This window comes from Papilio machaon, chromosome 3 (genome assembly GCF_912999745.1).
Source record: "Papilio machaon chromosome 3, ilPapMach1.1, whole genome shotgun sequence".
Taxonomy (NCBI): Eukaryota; Metazoa; Arthropoda; class Insecta; order Lepidoptera; family Papilionidae; genus Papilio; species Papilio machaon.
In genome coordinates, this window is record NC_059988.1 from 8965539 (window position 1) to 8982785 (window position 17247).

The 17247-nt window shown below is 32.5% G+C and overlaps 2 protein-coding genes across 3 annotated transcripts in view; both read right to left on the reverse strand.

The window, feature by feature from the left end:
* Window positions 1–2017: 2017 nt before the first annotated feature.
* LOC106711468 (zinc finger protein 431) lies at window positions 2018–3509 on the reverse strand. Its single transcript, XM_014503785.2, has one exon. It carries the CDS (start codon window positions 3461–3463, stop codon window positions 2018–2020), a length of 1446 nt encoding a protein of 481 aa, XP_014359271.2. The 5' UTR covers window positions 3464–3509.
* A 2432-nt stretch (window positions 3510–5941) lies between these two features.
* LOC106711433 overlaps window positions 5942–17247 on the reverse strand; it is a 45737-nt gene continuing 34431 nt past the window's right edge. The window contains exons 3-7 of one of the 2 annotated variants that reach the window (XM_014503745.2): window positions 8428–8589; window positions 7553–7736; window positions 7082–7318; window positions 6740–6877; window positions 5942–6477 (exon numbers count right to left, since the gene is read on the reverse strand). In XM_014503745.2, the coding sequence (XP_014359231.2) occupies window positions 6227–6477; window positions 6740–6877; window positions 7082–7318; window positions 7553–7736; window positions 8428–8589 (972 nt within the window). In that variant the 3' untranslated portion in view covers window positions 5942–6226. Of the gene's footprint in view, window positions 6478–6739; window positions 6896–7081; window positions 7319–7552; window positions 7737–8427; window positions 8590–17247 lie in introns of both variants that reach the window. The other variant, XM_014503744.2, reaches the window with a different exon arrangement.

Sequence of the window (17247 nt, forward strand, 5' to 3'; positions counted from 1 at the left end):
ACTATCTCTTAAAGGGAAGTGATTTTAAGATTTTTGCCTTAAGTAAATTTAGTACTTCTTAGATTTTCTTTTTCTTTTAAGACGTCTACGTTAAGCCATAATTTTTTGACTCTATAATTATAGTTATGCTAAATAAAGTAACCTTTATTATTTTTTCAGAGGAGAATGCTTTATGCTTTCTCCGTTCCTCGGGGCAGACACTGAGTTTCTCTCCCAGAATGGGAGCATACCCACTAAACCCCTCTGTTCCCTCAAGACCATTATGTGGGGGATCATGTTAATTTGCAACCGCGACACCACACTGGAATAAAATAACCTAACCTAACTGTCAATTCTCCGTATATAAATTGGTAGCAACATATCTTGATAAAAACGTAACGCAAATGTCTAATTAGCACAAGTAGATAGAGGTAGACCCTATTTTATTTTGATAACGACACAAAGAGGTTCTTAAACAAAACAGAGATCAATGTCAAAAAAACCGTGAACTTTAAAAAATCTTTGTCTTATGATAAAAAATAATTTAAACATGCGTCTTTAAATTTCTTTCTTGTTTTATTTATTGCATTATAGATCTTAATGTATATGTCGAGAAGTTAACAAACAAGCATATATTTTATTACTAAATAAAATTCTCGTGTTACAATGTTTGTTACCAGTCTCCTGCGAAACGGCTTAACCGATTTGTATGAAATTTTTAAGCATATTCAGTAGGTCCGAGAATCGGCTTCTATCTATTTTTTATAACCCTATTAAGTTTTTTTACTCCTCGCGGACGGACTCGCGGGCGACAGCTAGTTTAATAATTATAGATTTCCATGATCTCTGTCTATCACATGGAGTCATGGAGATCTTTTGAATTAATAATATCAATTAAGGCCACGACCACTGAGGTCAAGTGTAATGATTCGCCTTTAGTCAAGAATAGGAAGATTGACACCGAGATAAAATTATACATCCAGAGCTGTCTTCTAAATATCTCTTAGACTTTAGATACTAGATATAAAGATTTTTTATATTAAATAGCAGAAGTAAAGGCCATTATCAATTACAATAATTCAACTGAGTGTTTAAATAACGAACAAATCAAAGGGATACAAATTCGGTAAAGTTCTCTTAGAACCTAGGAAATAAGCAGTACATGCAAAGGTCTACACTACAAAGGTCTTTCTGCTCATGCATCGTAAAACATAGTTGAATGTAATACTGCCACACTCAGCTCGGAGTTCAAAGGTTACAATATCTCGGTGTAGGTAAAACGAGGTTCATACTAAAACGAGTAGTCGTTAATAACATTTAAAAATTGTCAAAGCTTGATGGTATATACTATAAATGTCTTGTCTATTGTTCGTTCAATTAATATAAATTAATCGATAAGACTTTTATCGATTTTCTTAACATTGGAATCGATCAATTTATAAAACAATCGGAACGAACGTTCACTTTTATTATCAGAGTGCACGCTGATTGATTTGAATACTATAAGACCTTGACACTTTTTTACTTGGTATAAAAATTAATGAAACCTATAATAATGTTATTCTCTCTGTTTTTATTAATGATGGGAATTTGCTAGGTTAATTTTAGACCTAAAAATCATTACCACTAAAACAGTCGCGCGCGGCTAAAGGGATTATACATCGGGATATAAAATGACGGATACCTGAGTGATTATTTCTACTAAGCAACCTTTCGGCTATTTGGGTGTAGCAGTCGTCAGACCAGGTGGAACAAAAGGACAAGCGTCTTAATTCGAAAGGCGACCGAATGCCAGAGTGGAAGGGTCTAAGATGCCGTATATTGAACAATATTCAGTTTGTACCCTTTCAGTTAAAAAAAAATTTGTTCCTGTTAAACTTAAAACTTAAATTTTTTTACACTTTCTAGCTTGTATGTAAAATAAATTTAAAACAATAAAACAATTGAATAGTTTGATTTAATTTTAATAATTAATAATTTAATATAAATAATAAAAGAGTTATAATATGTAAATGCTTTAGTAAGCTACAATATTTTTCTATAACAAATCTTCCATTGGTGATGTTTCAACCTCAATAATGTTAGGACTATTAGGATCCAGTGCGGGAACTTCATCTTTGACTAGAACTTGTGTTTGCTTTTTATTCAAAATAACAAGATGTTTATGTTTCAAATTAACATGTTTTCTAACCGAACGTTCACTATGAAATGAATGATTACAATACGGACAAAAATGTTTCTTCTCTTCATAATGTATTCTTTCATGTAAAACAAGCTTTTGCTTTGTTAAGAAAAACATACCACAAATAGTACATGGTATATTTACATCTGTATGTCTAATTTTATGTCTCTTCATTGAGTCAGATCTATTCGACCTATATTCACATAAGGGACATTTAAGAGCTGGCTTATCTTTATTATGGTTACGTCTATGGTTGCACAATTCTGCAGCGGTGTAGAACGCTAAAGCACATACTTCGCAAGTATAACTCTTTGATCCGCTGTGACGTTGCATATGTTGTTTTTGACTTAACCTACTCATTGTTTTTTTGCAGATTGGACACTGTATTTTATCATGACTTACTATGTGCCGATACACTTGAGATCTACCTCTAACACGCTTTCCACAAATTTGACATGTGATCTCAACTTTATATTTCTTGTGTACCATTTCCTTGTGATTCTGTACAGTGCTCAGTTGTGTGAAAGTTTTTAAACAAATGTCACATTTATATGGTCTGTCTCCGTTGTGAATAACAATATGGTTTTGTATATCTTTAATTCTTTTGGTTTTATAAGTACACTCTTTGCAATGGAATAACCTATCTTTACCAATACCGGCAATATCAATCATGCTACTCTGTAAAGAAGTGCAACTTGACCTCTTTATTTTCATATGACTGTGGTACGCTTTATAGGACTTAAATGTTCTTTTGCATGCAGAGCATATTAAAGAATTTAGCATATGGGTTTTTTTCCAGTGCACTCTCAATTTGCATTTACTTTTAAAGAAAGAGCCACAGTCATGGCACTGGACTGTACTATCTGTGGATTTATTTTTGTCTGATATGTCCAATGCTTCACTTTTAAACAAATCATCTTCTGGATACTTCGCGTCATCAGATTCTTGGCCGATTTCATCTGGTTCATTCTTAACTAGAATTTCTGGATATATTTCCTCACCCTTCAATATATTTTGTATATCTTTTTTAAAAATACAATTCGCATTTTCACATTTTTCTTTGAAATTAACAGCCGTCTCTAATTCTTTGTAACACGTTGAACAAATTTTATCTGGTAAACCATCGCTTAGTTTTATTTCAATGTTTGTTAGAATTATTATATGATCGAAAAGAGGCAAATTTTTTAATTTATCAAAAAGTGACTTAAACTTAGCTGCACCCGTTTTCAAACATACCCGACAAATCGAAGTATTTCCCTTTCTTTCATTTATCTCTGGCGTTACGTTAATTTCTATTTCCATTTTAACATTACAAAGGACAAATAAAATTACTATTTATGTTTACTTGCTGGACATTTTATAAGATCAGTATTTATTTGTAAAAAGTGACATACCCAATCAATGTCAACTTGACAGGAAGGAATTTTTTTTTTCTAATGGCAAGTTATGCAGTCTTTCTGCCACTATAGACCATAAACTATTTCAATCTTTATTTTTCAGAAAATAATTTTTAACATAACTTTTTGCTACATCAGGTTTTAATCTTCCATTCTATAAATATAACTTGGGGTTGGCACATATGGTTTTATAAACCTAAAAGTTTTGGCTTAAGTATAATTCAAAATTACTCACTGTGCTAAGCACTTCAGTAATTTCCACTATTGGGACTTTACAAGAACTTCAACTTATTTCACTAAAAGCGATCTACACAGATACCATGCGCAATAATGTGGTAATGACCATGACTATTATAATTATATTAGGAATGTAGTTTATTGTCTTAATGAATATGAGTGGTACTAGCTGTTGGGACAGAAGAGCGCAAAACCTTGTTTTGGCTTTGAAGTAAAACACAAATGCTTTTAAATAAATAAATACTTTATATTCATGTTTTTTTATAATAGATATCACTTTCACATAAATTTTTATGATTTTACACTTATGTTGCAGATCTATGCTTATCAATAACTTATATTAAAGAACTTATTTACTTAAGGAAAAACAATACCTAAAAATACAAAACATTAAGATTCTAAGAAGACTAGTAAAATCTTTCATAACAGGATGTGATTTAAGTTTCGCTTTTAAACGTTTGAAAAGTTTTTTTGAAGCTTTAGGGAATAAATTGTATTAATCAAAATATCTAAAAATTCTACAACAAGTGACTCTGAAATCACACCCTTTTATGTTATATTGAACAATGAATTTTTAGAGCCTGAGAAACAATTTACTTAGTTTTAAAGATACAATTCATTTTACAATTTTTTTTTTGTCACACAGTCATAATTATTTTCTTAACTTTCTCAATTTAAGTTATCATGGAAAATGTAGATGAATGGACTAAGCAAATAACTCGAAACTAAATCTAATTGGGATTTTTATAGATATAAGATAAGATTCCGTTTACCTCCTAAATAGTTAAATATTTTGGATTTAATATGACAACTCTTGAATTTTTGAGCCCACTAAAATAGATTTTTTTTTCGAATTCACTACATGTAAAAAAATCTACATGTATCTATGTAATATATCAAAAATAAAATTTTGATTGTCATAGAATTGAGGTCTTTGAATTTTTTTTAGTTCGAGCGTTTTTCAATTTATTCAAAAGCTATCTGTTATGGTAACATTGATATTTCCGGAAATTTATTTAATTTATTAAAATAGAAATTTTATTAATAAAATAATCACTACCTATTATATAACTAAGGCACAATTCTCAGACATAAAGTAAAATTATCATTCAATAACACCTTGGTCCCGGAAATATTCGATGAAATTAATTCTAAATAATTTTTAATCTGTTAATATTGTACTTATAATCTATGGCCCCGTACACGCACGTTGTGGTTAAAGTGAACCATTAGAATGTTTATTAAATATAACAATATTTTTTTCAAGTTATAACGCTTTGGCTTGCAGCTGTTTCTAATTGTGGTTCACTTTTTAAGAGTTGGGACTTATCGGGGTATTGAAATCTTGGCACTAGTAGATTAGAGTATTTCAATTATGGATTTTATTGTATACTAGCTGTCGCCCGCGACTCCGTCCGCGCGCAGGAAAAAAAAAAACTTAATAGCGGTATGAAATTTTTCTCACCTTTTAAACCTTCCCTAGACCTCCAAGAATATTTCTAAGATAAGATAAATCCGTTCAGCCGTTCTCGAGTTTTAGTGAGACTAACGAACAGCAATTCATTTTTATATATATATAGATTAAATGTAAAGAAATAAAATGTATAGATAGCTAAAAACACTTTGCAATGCAATGAAAATTAATGTAAAATTCCAAATAAAAGATAATATAAGCTTTAGTATCTCTATATTAATTTTCTGAATCCATCATATTTAGTAGAAAAAAATGTATATCTAATTATTACTTTCTTAAAATACTAATTTCGTATCTCCGTTTTATTTTGTCAAAGTCACTGTCAAACAGCAAACTATAATTACATCAGAACATCCTGTGTAAGTCTAGTCACTACAAGTGTCAAATTGTTTTTGAAGTCTTTGTTTAATAATACATGTATTTTGTATGGATAAATTGTCAATTTAAGTTTCATAGATAATTTCGTCTTTAATTTAACTAATCTCAAATTAGTTTTTCAGTTTCGTTAGTAATCGAAGTAGTCTATTTTACACTACTTTATGTAGAAGTAAATTACTTATTTATTTTGTAAATCTTTTAAAAACGATTTCTGTTTTCGGTAACAATAAAAACAGAATCCGAAACAGTTTCCAGAATTTGAAAAAAATCAGTCATCATAGAAAGAGAGTGTGTCAATAAAACTTGAAGACTTGATTACACATAACCGTTTTGTATGTTTGTAACCATCTTGGTATTTGTATTATTGTATGGTTGACGGATTCTTGATTGGTAACAAAGAATCTTTTTATACCAAATTGTCAATTTCAATATTTTTAATCTGTTATGTAACAAAGAAATGAAAAGTTTGACCACTTATACATGGTGTTTCTTATTTGTTTCCGCAAAAGAATCTCATGAGTGCCACAACGTGCGATATTAGAAAAACGACTAACTATAAATATGAGTGTATGTATGAGTTCAATCAGGGGGTTCCTGGTGGGAGCAGTGGGGGACGGGCGTTGGGGAGGATTTGAAGGCACGCGGAAAGAGGGAGGAGTAGGAGGGGGGCGGCTCATACTCTGGGGGTGTGGGGGGTGCCGCGGGGGGCGCCTGGGACAAGAACAGCTGCTGTGAGGATGACGTCACCGTCACCGTCGGCGGCATGTCTATGCATGATGGTGGAATGTTGATCGGCGTGTCCGACGGCTTGGAGCTCTTGCAGCAGCACTCTGAGGTAAATAAACATTTATACATTTTAAAAGTTATATACGTAGATGGACTTTAAGGTTATATCAGTGGCAGAAAACATATTGGATATACGTAATGTAAAACATCAGGGAACGTCAGTGTTGCCAACGTGATAAGAAAACATTGACAATCTCTTGTTGACTTTAATCCAGTGGAAAGGAAAGAGAAGTAAGGTTTTTGAAAAAAGAATAAGCTAGGATTTAAATCTCTTCTTTAATTAATATATCAATTCCAACAACTCACCCCAAGCGAGACAGAACATGAGAATGGTGGCGCAGATGAGCATTCCGACGACGAGATAGCTCCAAGGTCCGTACGGTTTCAGCGCCGCCGCGAACTCCAGGAACGCGTTGCTCTTCTGCTCGCTCTCTCCGATCTTCACTGCAAGTTTTATATCGCCTGCTCTCAATTATACTGAACTTTGTCTTAATTTTTGAACCAATGGAACTATCCCTAGAATTTTGTAAAAATACTTTGACTAGCTAATGCGCAAATTTTGTCCAAACCCAGTAGAATAAGTTATCTGCTTTTAACGTAAAACTATAAAAAAATATATGCAATGAAACAGTTGATAACAAAACTCACTTATAACTGAAGGTTTAGTCATCCCATCAGGCTGGTCCAGACCCAATAATTCCTGATTTCTAGCCGCAAATCTTCGCAGCAGCTCTAAGAAAGGTGGGTCTCGTCTGTGCGCACAGGCGGAACTGTCCTCGTCCTCCCCGCCTGGACAGTGCCGCACCCCATCACACACCAGGTAAGAGGAAATACAGAGACTGGTACTGCCGCATACGAACTGGGATTCGTCGTTGCATATTGCTCCTGGAATGTTAAAAGACATCATTAATAGATAAATCTTTATCATTTTTATTTATAAATTTAATGAAATAGACGAAAGATAAGTTAATAATTTTACAATTAATATTTTGTTTTTTAATCAATCATTAATATTGAATTTGTTAATTAAATAAACCTAATTTTTTTGGTAGATCAATTTTGCTCTTACGTTATCTATAGGCAGAATTTTCGAACATCCTGTATCAACATAACACATACCACTGTTAACAGCGGTGACGACAAGCCGCAACTTCTCGGTGTGCTGGTAGGGAGTGGTAGGGGGGTTCCACACAATCTTGATCTTAGGCGGCAGCAGCTTAGTGCCCGCCTTAGCCGCCACCTGCGCTGCGTTCCCGCCACACAGCGACAGACGCCATATTGGATTCTTAGCATCCACGATGTACTACGGAAAGTTATTACTGAATGTAATATACACAAATTATTATTAGTTGACATTTTGTTATACTAAATATACAAGTATTAATTATATTTCGCTCTATTGGTTAAGAGATTTAAGACGTCATCTCCGAAGGCATGTCAACAGGAAGGTGGTTACCAATTGATAAAACGAACAAATCATATCCTCATTGTTTTGTACGGGTATTTCAATAGAAACCCACGGTTAGAGGAAAATTATCATTGGCGCCATAAGTTTACAATTTTAGCTAAAAATATTTTTTGCAATAACAGGGTTCATATACGTAGGTACATATACCATTTAACTTCAATTAACCCTTGCTCTCATAAAACTCAATTAGCCGACGCTACACTGGTCGTACAGAAGTGACTATCGTCTTACAATAAAAAGAAACATTTAATTTTTTACATTGTCGGGAGTATTATTCAATTTAAATCCACACTAATTTTCGTCATCTGAATAAAAACATAATCTAAGTTATCTATAGTATAGAACGTTCGTACCGCGCATGGCAACATAAGTAGACAATTACGTGACCAGTTTGTTTACTGGTTTAATTTAATACATGTGGTTTTCCAACATCCAAAACAGAAAAAAAGGAATTTAAAGTAACAAAGTACTTGTAAGTTACAAGATATAATTTGTAAATTGTTATATTAAGTTAAAAAATACTTACAATAAGCATTTTGCAGGCGTCGGTGTTGTTGTGCGCGAGCGGCGCCGCGCCATCGGTTGCGGTGTCTTGCGCGTGCGCCGGACTGCGCGCGCTCCACTTACGGGCCGGCGCCGCGCCTTCGCGCAAGTCCGTCAAACCACGCTCCCACTCAACTAGCGATTCCTGGAAATTAATAAAGCGCCAATTTAGTAAAAGAGTTACAAAATAATTGGGCAACTTAATTAGATCAGTTTATGACAGTTGTTTTAAATGCCTTAACTATATTAACAATCGAAAATAAGATCAATACTGGCACAGTAAGTCATTGACGTGATCATCAACGCCCATGAACATCTGCATCTGCGTTGTCGGCCTTTGAGAATACGCTCGCTTCTTGAAGGATCCTAAGTCGTAGCGGTTTGGAAATAGGTACCGCCGACGACAGACCATTCCACAATGAGTCTGTGCGAGGCAGAAAGTTAAAAGTAAAAATATCAAGCTGTATTCCAAAATAAAATTTGCAATATATCTATCTTTATTCTTATCTTTAACATTGATAGGTCCCGCAACAACAATATTTGTTGGGTGCAAAAATTGGCCGGGTCGACCGGTGCAATACCACGATCACACAGAAGACAGGCGTGAAGTGGAAGCAATTCCGCGTTTCGTCTGATGAGTGTGGTACCGGAGGCATAATTTAAGTCCTCTTTCCCTTCCCATCCTTTTTCTATTAGGAAAAGATAGGAAGGGGAAGTGGATTTGGCGGAAGAGAGGACGAAAAGGAAGGGGAAATATTCTCTTTCTGTGCATCCCCTTCTCCGTTGATTAAAGGTAATAAAAATATGACGTCAAAAGTATGTGAAGGAATCATTGTCTTGTATGGTTTTTAAATGGATGAACAGCTGAATAATCCAGTTGTCATTGAACATGAGTCAAGCTCAAACGTTGTCTTAATTTGACTATTGTAATGGTAATATTAAAATCAATGGAAGTAAACACGAAGACAAGTCGTACAAATTGAACATAATTCAAAATAATACATTTACAAATTAAGCGTTATCTTTGTTTTAAAGTTGACACATTTAACAATATACTGTAATTATGTTCTATACATGTTTTTGTCCACATATGTATTTTTATTATTGACAATTTACGTGAGAAACCAAATGTTTTATTACTGCGTTATATTTTCTTATTTTGCTGACATTCACGAATGTAACGCATTCACGCACGTAACAAATTGTGATTGTTTTTATTCTACATTCGCAGATATTTGTATATGTCACCGAACGATTGTTAACTTAGTCAATTTACTATCTGACTGGACATATTATAAAAAAGATATATAGATTATGTGCGTTACAGGTCAAGAAAATCGTTACTTTGTTATTTTTATTTTTATTGCGTTACTCAAATTGTTTTTTATGCTAACATTTATTTGATAATCTGCACAGGAAATGATGTTGCCAGTTTTTATGTAGCCTACGTGTTGCATATAAATATTCAAGATTCGCCTTATTTGATAACCCGCTGCCGTATTGTTCGAAGCTCTTTCAGTTTGTAAAGTCAATGATTACATTTTAACAATATACGATATCAAATTAATAAAAAACACACAATGCTCAATGCGTCTATCGCAAGCAAGTAGAATATCTTACTAATTTTACTAATATTTTAAATGCAAACGTTTAGATGGATGGATGGATGTTTGTTTGAAGGTAACTCCGACACGGCTGAACAGATCTTGATGTATATGCACATATGTAGAACATTGTCTGGAAGAACACATAGGCTATTTATTACTTTTTTAATTCCGCGCGGACGGAGTCGCGGGCTTCAGCTAGTTCTATCATAAAGCCAACAACTGAATTGCCGGTCCATACAATATTATTTTAACCGGATTTGACTGTAAGTTTATTTTTAAAGGAAAATAAACTTAGCTTGTGATTTAAATCTCTATCAACGATGTCTTCGGTCTACCTATTTTCAAAACAAAATTTTAAATACGCAAATGATATTGTGATTATTTCAATTGAAATTCTTTATATAAGTTAACAAAAGATTATTGAATACAAATCAGATAAATCTTATTACGGAAGACGACACGTGTTGAATTAATTTTGTATTGGTATGCCGCATGTATACCATGCTCAAAATACTCCGATAGTTTGCGAATTTATTTATTGTTTAAAAATAAAAAATTGCCTGAACATAACAAAGGATTAATAGATTAACAGACGATTACATGAATTACATTTGAATACAATTTACGACATAAAATGTAGTTAGTTAATACAATGTTCTTTTTTTTTTAATAAATATACATCACTACAAATATAAATAAATTTTGACCTTTACTAATAATAAATTAAGTGACATTGATTAATTAGTTTTTTGTACCTAAAAATAAATAAAAATTTTTGCATGTTAATTACGACTCTATAACACCTTAATAACTGTACCCTATTTTATGGCAAATAAATGCATTTTGAGTTTTGAATTTTGAATTTCGAATTTTGAATTTCGAATTTCGAATTTTGAATTTCGAATTTCGAATTTCGAATTTTGAATTTTGAATATATTTGAAATATGGAAATTCATTATGATGGTCCAAATATCGCACAATCCATAAATGATGCGTCTCAAATTGATATCTTCTCTAACAAATTGTCTAGATTTAAATATCTTCGAGATTTTTTTTTATTTCATAATTAGCTTCATCACATAAATCTTACTAATTTTGTTTATATAAAGTTTTGGTGTACCCGTTTGTTGCTTTGTTATACTTGTATGATGTGTACACCTATAATTTGGTTAAATTATTATTAAGTTTTTAATTTGCTTTTGTTATATTAGTTATTGTGCATGTGTAATAATTTATCTGTTGGTGTATCTAAATAAATAAATTATAAGGAATCGAGAAAATAGTTTTAGAAAACTTTTTACTTTGGAATACATTACAAAAATTCAGTAAGCTAGCAACATCTCAATGTAACAATGCGATATTGTTTAATTGCGAAGTTTAGACGAAACAAAGAACGATTGCGTTTGGTAGTTGCGTCAAGCGATGTGCGAACTGCGAATTTAGTATTGCACCGTATTGTATTGTATTGCATTCAATTGTATTGTGTGCAATAACTGTTCTCCACGATGCATGTGATAAGAATGAACTCAAAAGTTTCGATGACTCAGTTTATTTAGAAGGTGAATTTCGAAATAATATAAATTTTGAATGGTTCACAATCTTCGTCCAAATCTAATAAGTATTAGTAAGAAGTACCAACTAATCTAATGATAAAGGTAACTAAAAGAGAAGTTAAAAAAAAGCTTACGATCTGGTCCAAAGAGCGAAAATAATCAAAGTGTACGCAGACAATACATCGTTAAGAACTAGTATAATAATTTATTTAAACATAAAGATAAAAGTAAAAGCTAAAAAAATACTAATGCAACGAGACATTGCTCCTCACAAGACAGCTGAAAGTCGTTCTAATAAACTTCCTAAAGGGATTTCCTTATGAGCAGACTGATAGCTAGCATTGTCTTGTCACGCGGTTCCGCTCGACCTTGCTAACGCGTTCAATCGTTCTGCACGTTTCATAGACCATTGAATAAAGTTAAATTATCTATAACTGGAGCAAACATCACAGCTATAATATGAATTATGACAGACGTAATTTTTTTATGAAGTACAAAAAATACAATTTTAACCAACTGTGAGTAGTGTAACATTTTCTGAAGGTCTAGTTTATTTGCTGGTCTAATTTGCAAGCGTGAAGTGTCTTGTCTATAGGGTTCGGAGTTATTATCAAAATTAAATAATTTTTATAAAAGATTCGACTACAGACATGGATTATCATAGAGCGAAAATATTTCTAGAGTAACTAGATGTCCAATTTGACGATAATCAGTCCCTTATAATGCGAAAGGTAAATTATATCTAGGCTGTGGATCAGGTGTCCAAGGCGAGTTACTAAGGTTTCACATAATCTGAACGTACACTACACGACCTTGCGCAATTCAATACAAAACCACCTCGTTACAATTGAATTTTAAAATATCTACTACAATATAAAGAACGTTATTTACAATTGCTTTAATGCGTGGAAAATTATTTTCTCAATGGATAACCGTTTAACACTAAAGGGACCAAGTTCGTGAAAAGTGTAGGACATTTTATTACTAAATAATGTAACAAACAGTCAAATATTAAATTATGCCTAATAACTTATTAAAGGTTTCTATTTGGCCAATAGAGAAAGTGGCCCATAAGAAGAATATTTATTTATTAGTTTGTTACATACTTACGTCTTAAATCTTGGTAACATAAAATTATTTAGTATAACTTGACCATCCTAACCGATTCTTTAGATCATTTCTGAGCATCGGTCATTTGAATAACGCAAATTTTAATGTTTTGTTACACACGCCTTAGAAATTACTGTGTTAAATAAAAAAACATACCAATCAGAAATCCTTAAAATATACTAAGTTTGGTCACACTAACATCACAGTTCGACCTACATAAATGCAACAACTACCATGTATGTTCGTCACAATGCGTGGTTGTCGTCTTTTGTCATCTTGTATGCTCTTCGTATTTACTGTATTGAACATTAGACATCCAAAGAAAGTCTTGCACAGCTAATTATTAACCAATTAAAACTAATGGGGCTTTCTGACGCTACATTTTTTTATATTGTACGCATTTCGCCTTTTTCACACTGATTTTTTTTATTGTTAGCAAGATATTTTATTATGAATATTATAGTATATAGCATTCCCAGGACTGTTGCAAAACAGGAAAGTAGATACCATAGAATCTCAGCTTGTTACATATTTCTGACATAGTTTTCTCATTAGAATATACGTAATATATTTTATACAATACACTTGTCACGTAGAATGGGAGGTATGTCAATGTATGTGTATTCGAAGGTAGTATGTCATAATAGTGTTAATTAATTGCCAATAGCCAGAGGGCTCATTTATTAGTCGGAATCGTACGAACTTTCGGCAGTCGCTTCAGAGCGGAACAAACTTATTTATTTCCCATACGTGTGTCTATCTCTGAAGTGACTGCCGAGCGTAGTACGTACGATTGCGGATTATGTCTAAATTAACCTTTATAATTAAATGTACGGATATCCGACAATGTGGTTATGGTTCGAATTGTCGACTATTGTCGTGAACCACCTAGCAATAGCCTACAGATTAGTTGGAATGATTAAAAGTTAATAAATATAAAATTATTAACGAAGCATGCAATTTTTATTATAAAATTTTATCCTGTCTGGATGTTTTTCCGTGTCCGTATTTTCACTTAACTTACAATATTAATTGTGTCATTGCAAGTCACATGTCACGAGCAAGTCATAAACGTATCACGTCGAACGTTAAATATAACCTTATTCTAGATCCCTAGCAGTTAAAAACATAATAATAGTCATTATGGTTATAGTACAGCGTAGATTACACTGTCATTATATTCAGTGGTATTAAAATGACCTCCTACTTTTTGAAAACGGTTACAAATTAACGATATGGGCGGTGGTCATATCTGACATTTCACATATTAACAGTATTTATTTTAAAAATATACTTTAAACTAATCATTTGAAAATTAAAATTAACATAAATCTTTCTTTCAGTTTTCAATAATTCATGGTCTTGAATAATTCCGTAGGAAATTGACATTGCCTTGCTTTCACTATTATAATTAAAGGAAAAAAACAATAAAAACACCGGATTTCTAGGTCTATGATTGCAAAATATCCGTAAGGAAAAGGCGTTGTGTATTATTACTGTCTGTCTGTCGGTAGACGATTAATTTTTTTGGTTATTTTTGTTTGATCAAATGGTAAATGTGCGGTTTGAAAATAGGACGTAAATCTTAATAATATTATAAATGGGAATGTTTACATGGATGGCAGTATTGTAGAACATAGTCTGGAAGAACACATAGGCTAGTTATAAAGTTCTGCCACACGAACAGAGTCGCCGGCGACAGCTAATATTTCAAAGTAATATTTATTACGGAAATAAATCATGCACGCTCCACGCGCTTGGCCGTGACCTACGATTAGTTGCAAATGTAATTAAGATGTTTTCTAACTGACACTGGCTTGAATGTGTTTTCTACTAGCGAAGTAAGACTTATCATAGGTTTCTGAGGCTAAAATCCCCGTTTAAAACATATTTTTATGTCTGTTTGGTTAAAGATAACGACAGGTATGATATGTTTTATGCAAACATTTTGGTCTCAGAAACCAATTGTATGTTAGTCGATTTGATAACATGTTTAGGTAACATTTTTCTACGTAATGGACAAGCATTGCTTGTAATATTAGTTACATACAACAAAAGTCATACATATTTTTTGTGTTGCTCTGCTGAACTAACTTCTACTAGCGTTAAAAAGCTAGGAAAAAGAGAGTAAAGGAAACTAAGAAAAATATCTGTTTGGATTTATTTTATTATTTTGCTCATCGGATTGATGATTCAGTTTAACAGACTAAAAAAATAAGCATTAAAATGTTATAGACAGTCAATTGTTTGTAAAAGAAAAAATAATGTATTTATTAAAAAAAAATTAATACTGTAGTTGTAATGACGCAACTGACAATCCGGTTCCATACAACTTACGTCCGCGCACACTTTGTAAGGTTATCATTGAGAAAATATTTCCACTTGATTCTAGATTGTAAGATATTTCCAGCGCGAGAAAACATCGATGTATTTAACCGTCAGTTTTCACTGACGAAACACATGTACAAAGAAATCCCTATAAAGGCCATGTTGAGGAAAAAATTGAACTAATTTGGGTGCATTAGAACGTGATATAATAAAGATGATGTTTGAAGTGCCCTTAGGCCAGTTATATTCATCAAGTGTTTCTTAATTTTCTAGCCGACTTCAAAAAGAAGGAGGTTATCAATTCGACTGTTTTTTTATCTGTGTTACCGCGATGCTCCGCCCCTGGTGCTTCGATTTTGATAAAAATAATTTTAATCGAAAGGAAGTGCTTGAAGATGGGTCCCATTTTTTGTTTTTTTTTTCTTGTTTTTTAATTCTTTAAAAAAATTAAGTTATGTAGAATAAACAATAATAGTAACAAGCTGTGTAATTATGTTTCAATTAACAGCCCATTGTCTTCACATGTCGGCACATTTCGTGAGATTGTGTCACAATACGAGATTGACTCAGCGGAGACAAACAAAGATTTATCTGATAATCTACGTCAAACTTTTGAAACTTTAATTCCGAAATATTAATGACAAGTTTTAATTGTGAAGGATTTTAAACAATAGCTTTCGGTGCGATAGGTATTTAAGTAAGTCAACAAAACATCGTTATTATTTTAATAATAACTTAATGATGAAGTAAAATTCACAATTTTATTCATTCATATTTTGATATTTCATTATAAACAATTATTTGATTATTATTTTATAAAGACGTTATAGTAGACAGGATAGAGCGGAGCTCACGACGCACTGTACCCCACAACTACGAGGAATTAGGACATTAAGTCAAGTACGTCAATAGTAGATGTACGCAAACACAAAAGGATCTTAATAATTACGTTTAGTATCAAAAATAAAGCCGAAATCGAACAATAACAGTCTTTGACAGTAACATTAAAATGTGTTTAAAGTAAGCGACGATTACGCGCATCCGGTGCATCGCTCTGACATACGATTTCTTAGAATTACATTAAAGTTAATCTGCAAACCGGTCGTGTGGTTTTCTCTCGAGCTATATATGAGCTGTTAGACCAGTCGTGCTAAAAATAAGCCGCAGTACACCAGTCCCGTCATTGTTGACTGACGAGTCACATGATTGCTTGGGCATTTAAGATTAGGGCTGTCATGTTATCGGGATAGAATGGTGCATATTCGGGCTTGAATGACTTCGAGTCAGAATGGGTATCGATGGTAGCCGGGGTTTATTTAATCGTCCGAAAAATAGTCTGAGATGTAGAGACTTTCGAAGACTGATTTATTGCAGTACAGTACTGCAATTTATAGGTACAAGAGAAGGCGTGGCACGTGATTTATAAGACACGTGGGCAGTATTCGTTAGGAATACGTAATTATAAGATAATCGCATTGCAAATACATTGACTACTAATAAAGGTGCAACAGCGTCGTCTTCGGTCAATGTAAGGGAATTGTTAGACAGTGAATCATCTCAATAAAATTGTAAAATAGTAAACAAACATAGTATTGATGTTATTATTTGAAATTTACTTTCTGAAGCACGGAGTTTTATTCCCTTATTTTGTGAAAATTTTATTTAGATTTCTTGATGCCAAAGCTAAAAGATAACTTCTCCACTTTCGTAATTTTTACCTACGAAATTCGAGACTACTTCGAGTCTTTTGTGAGTTCTTAATAATATAGTTTAAAGATAATATACCAAATTACATATAAATGTATAAGTTTTTTATTGCTGTATGAATACATGAAATGAAGGTCGATCTAAGGTCATATTTGATCTTGTTTCTTACATAATAAATTCACAAAATTTATTCAAATAGAAACAAGACATTACGTCACTAATACTTAAATTAAAATATGAATATTCCTTATAACTAACGCAAAAAAAATATTCAAAATATAAAATCATTAAATGTTGACGAGATAAACTAAATTGGACTTTAAACTGAGCTCATATAGAGTTGATATTGTTAAGTAATTAGTTATAACAAGTTTAATAAAGGTGTGTAAAGTATTAACTGCGCACAATCCATGACGCTTGGACACACCCACCTTGTAGTGAAGGCAACTCTGATATAACGCGTGCCAACAGAATATATATATCATACTAATGGTAAAG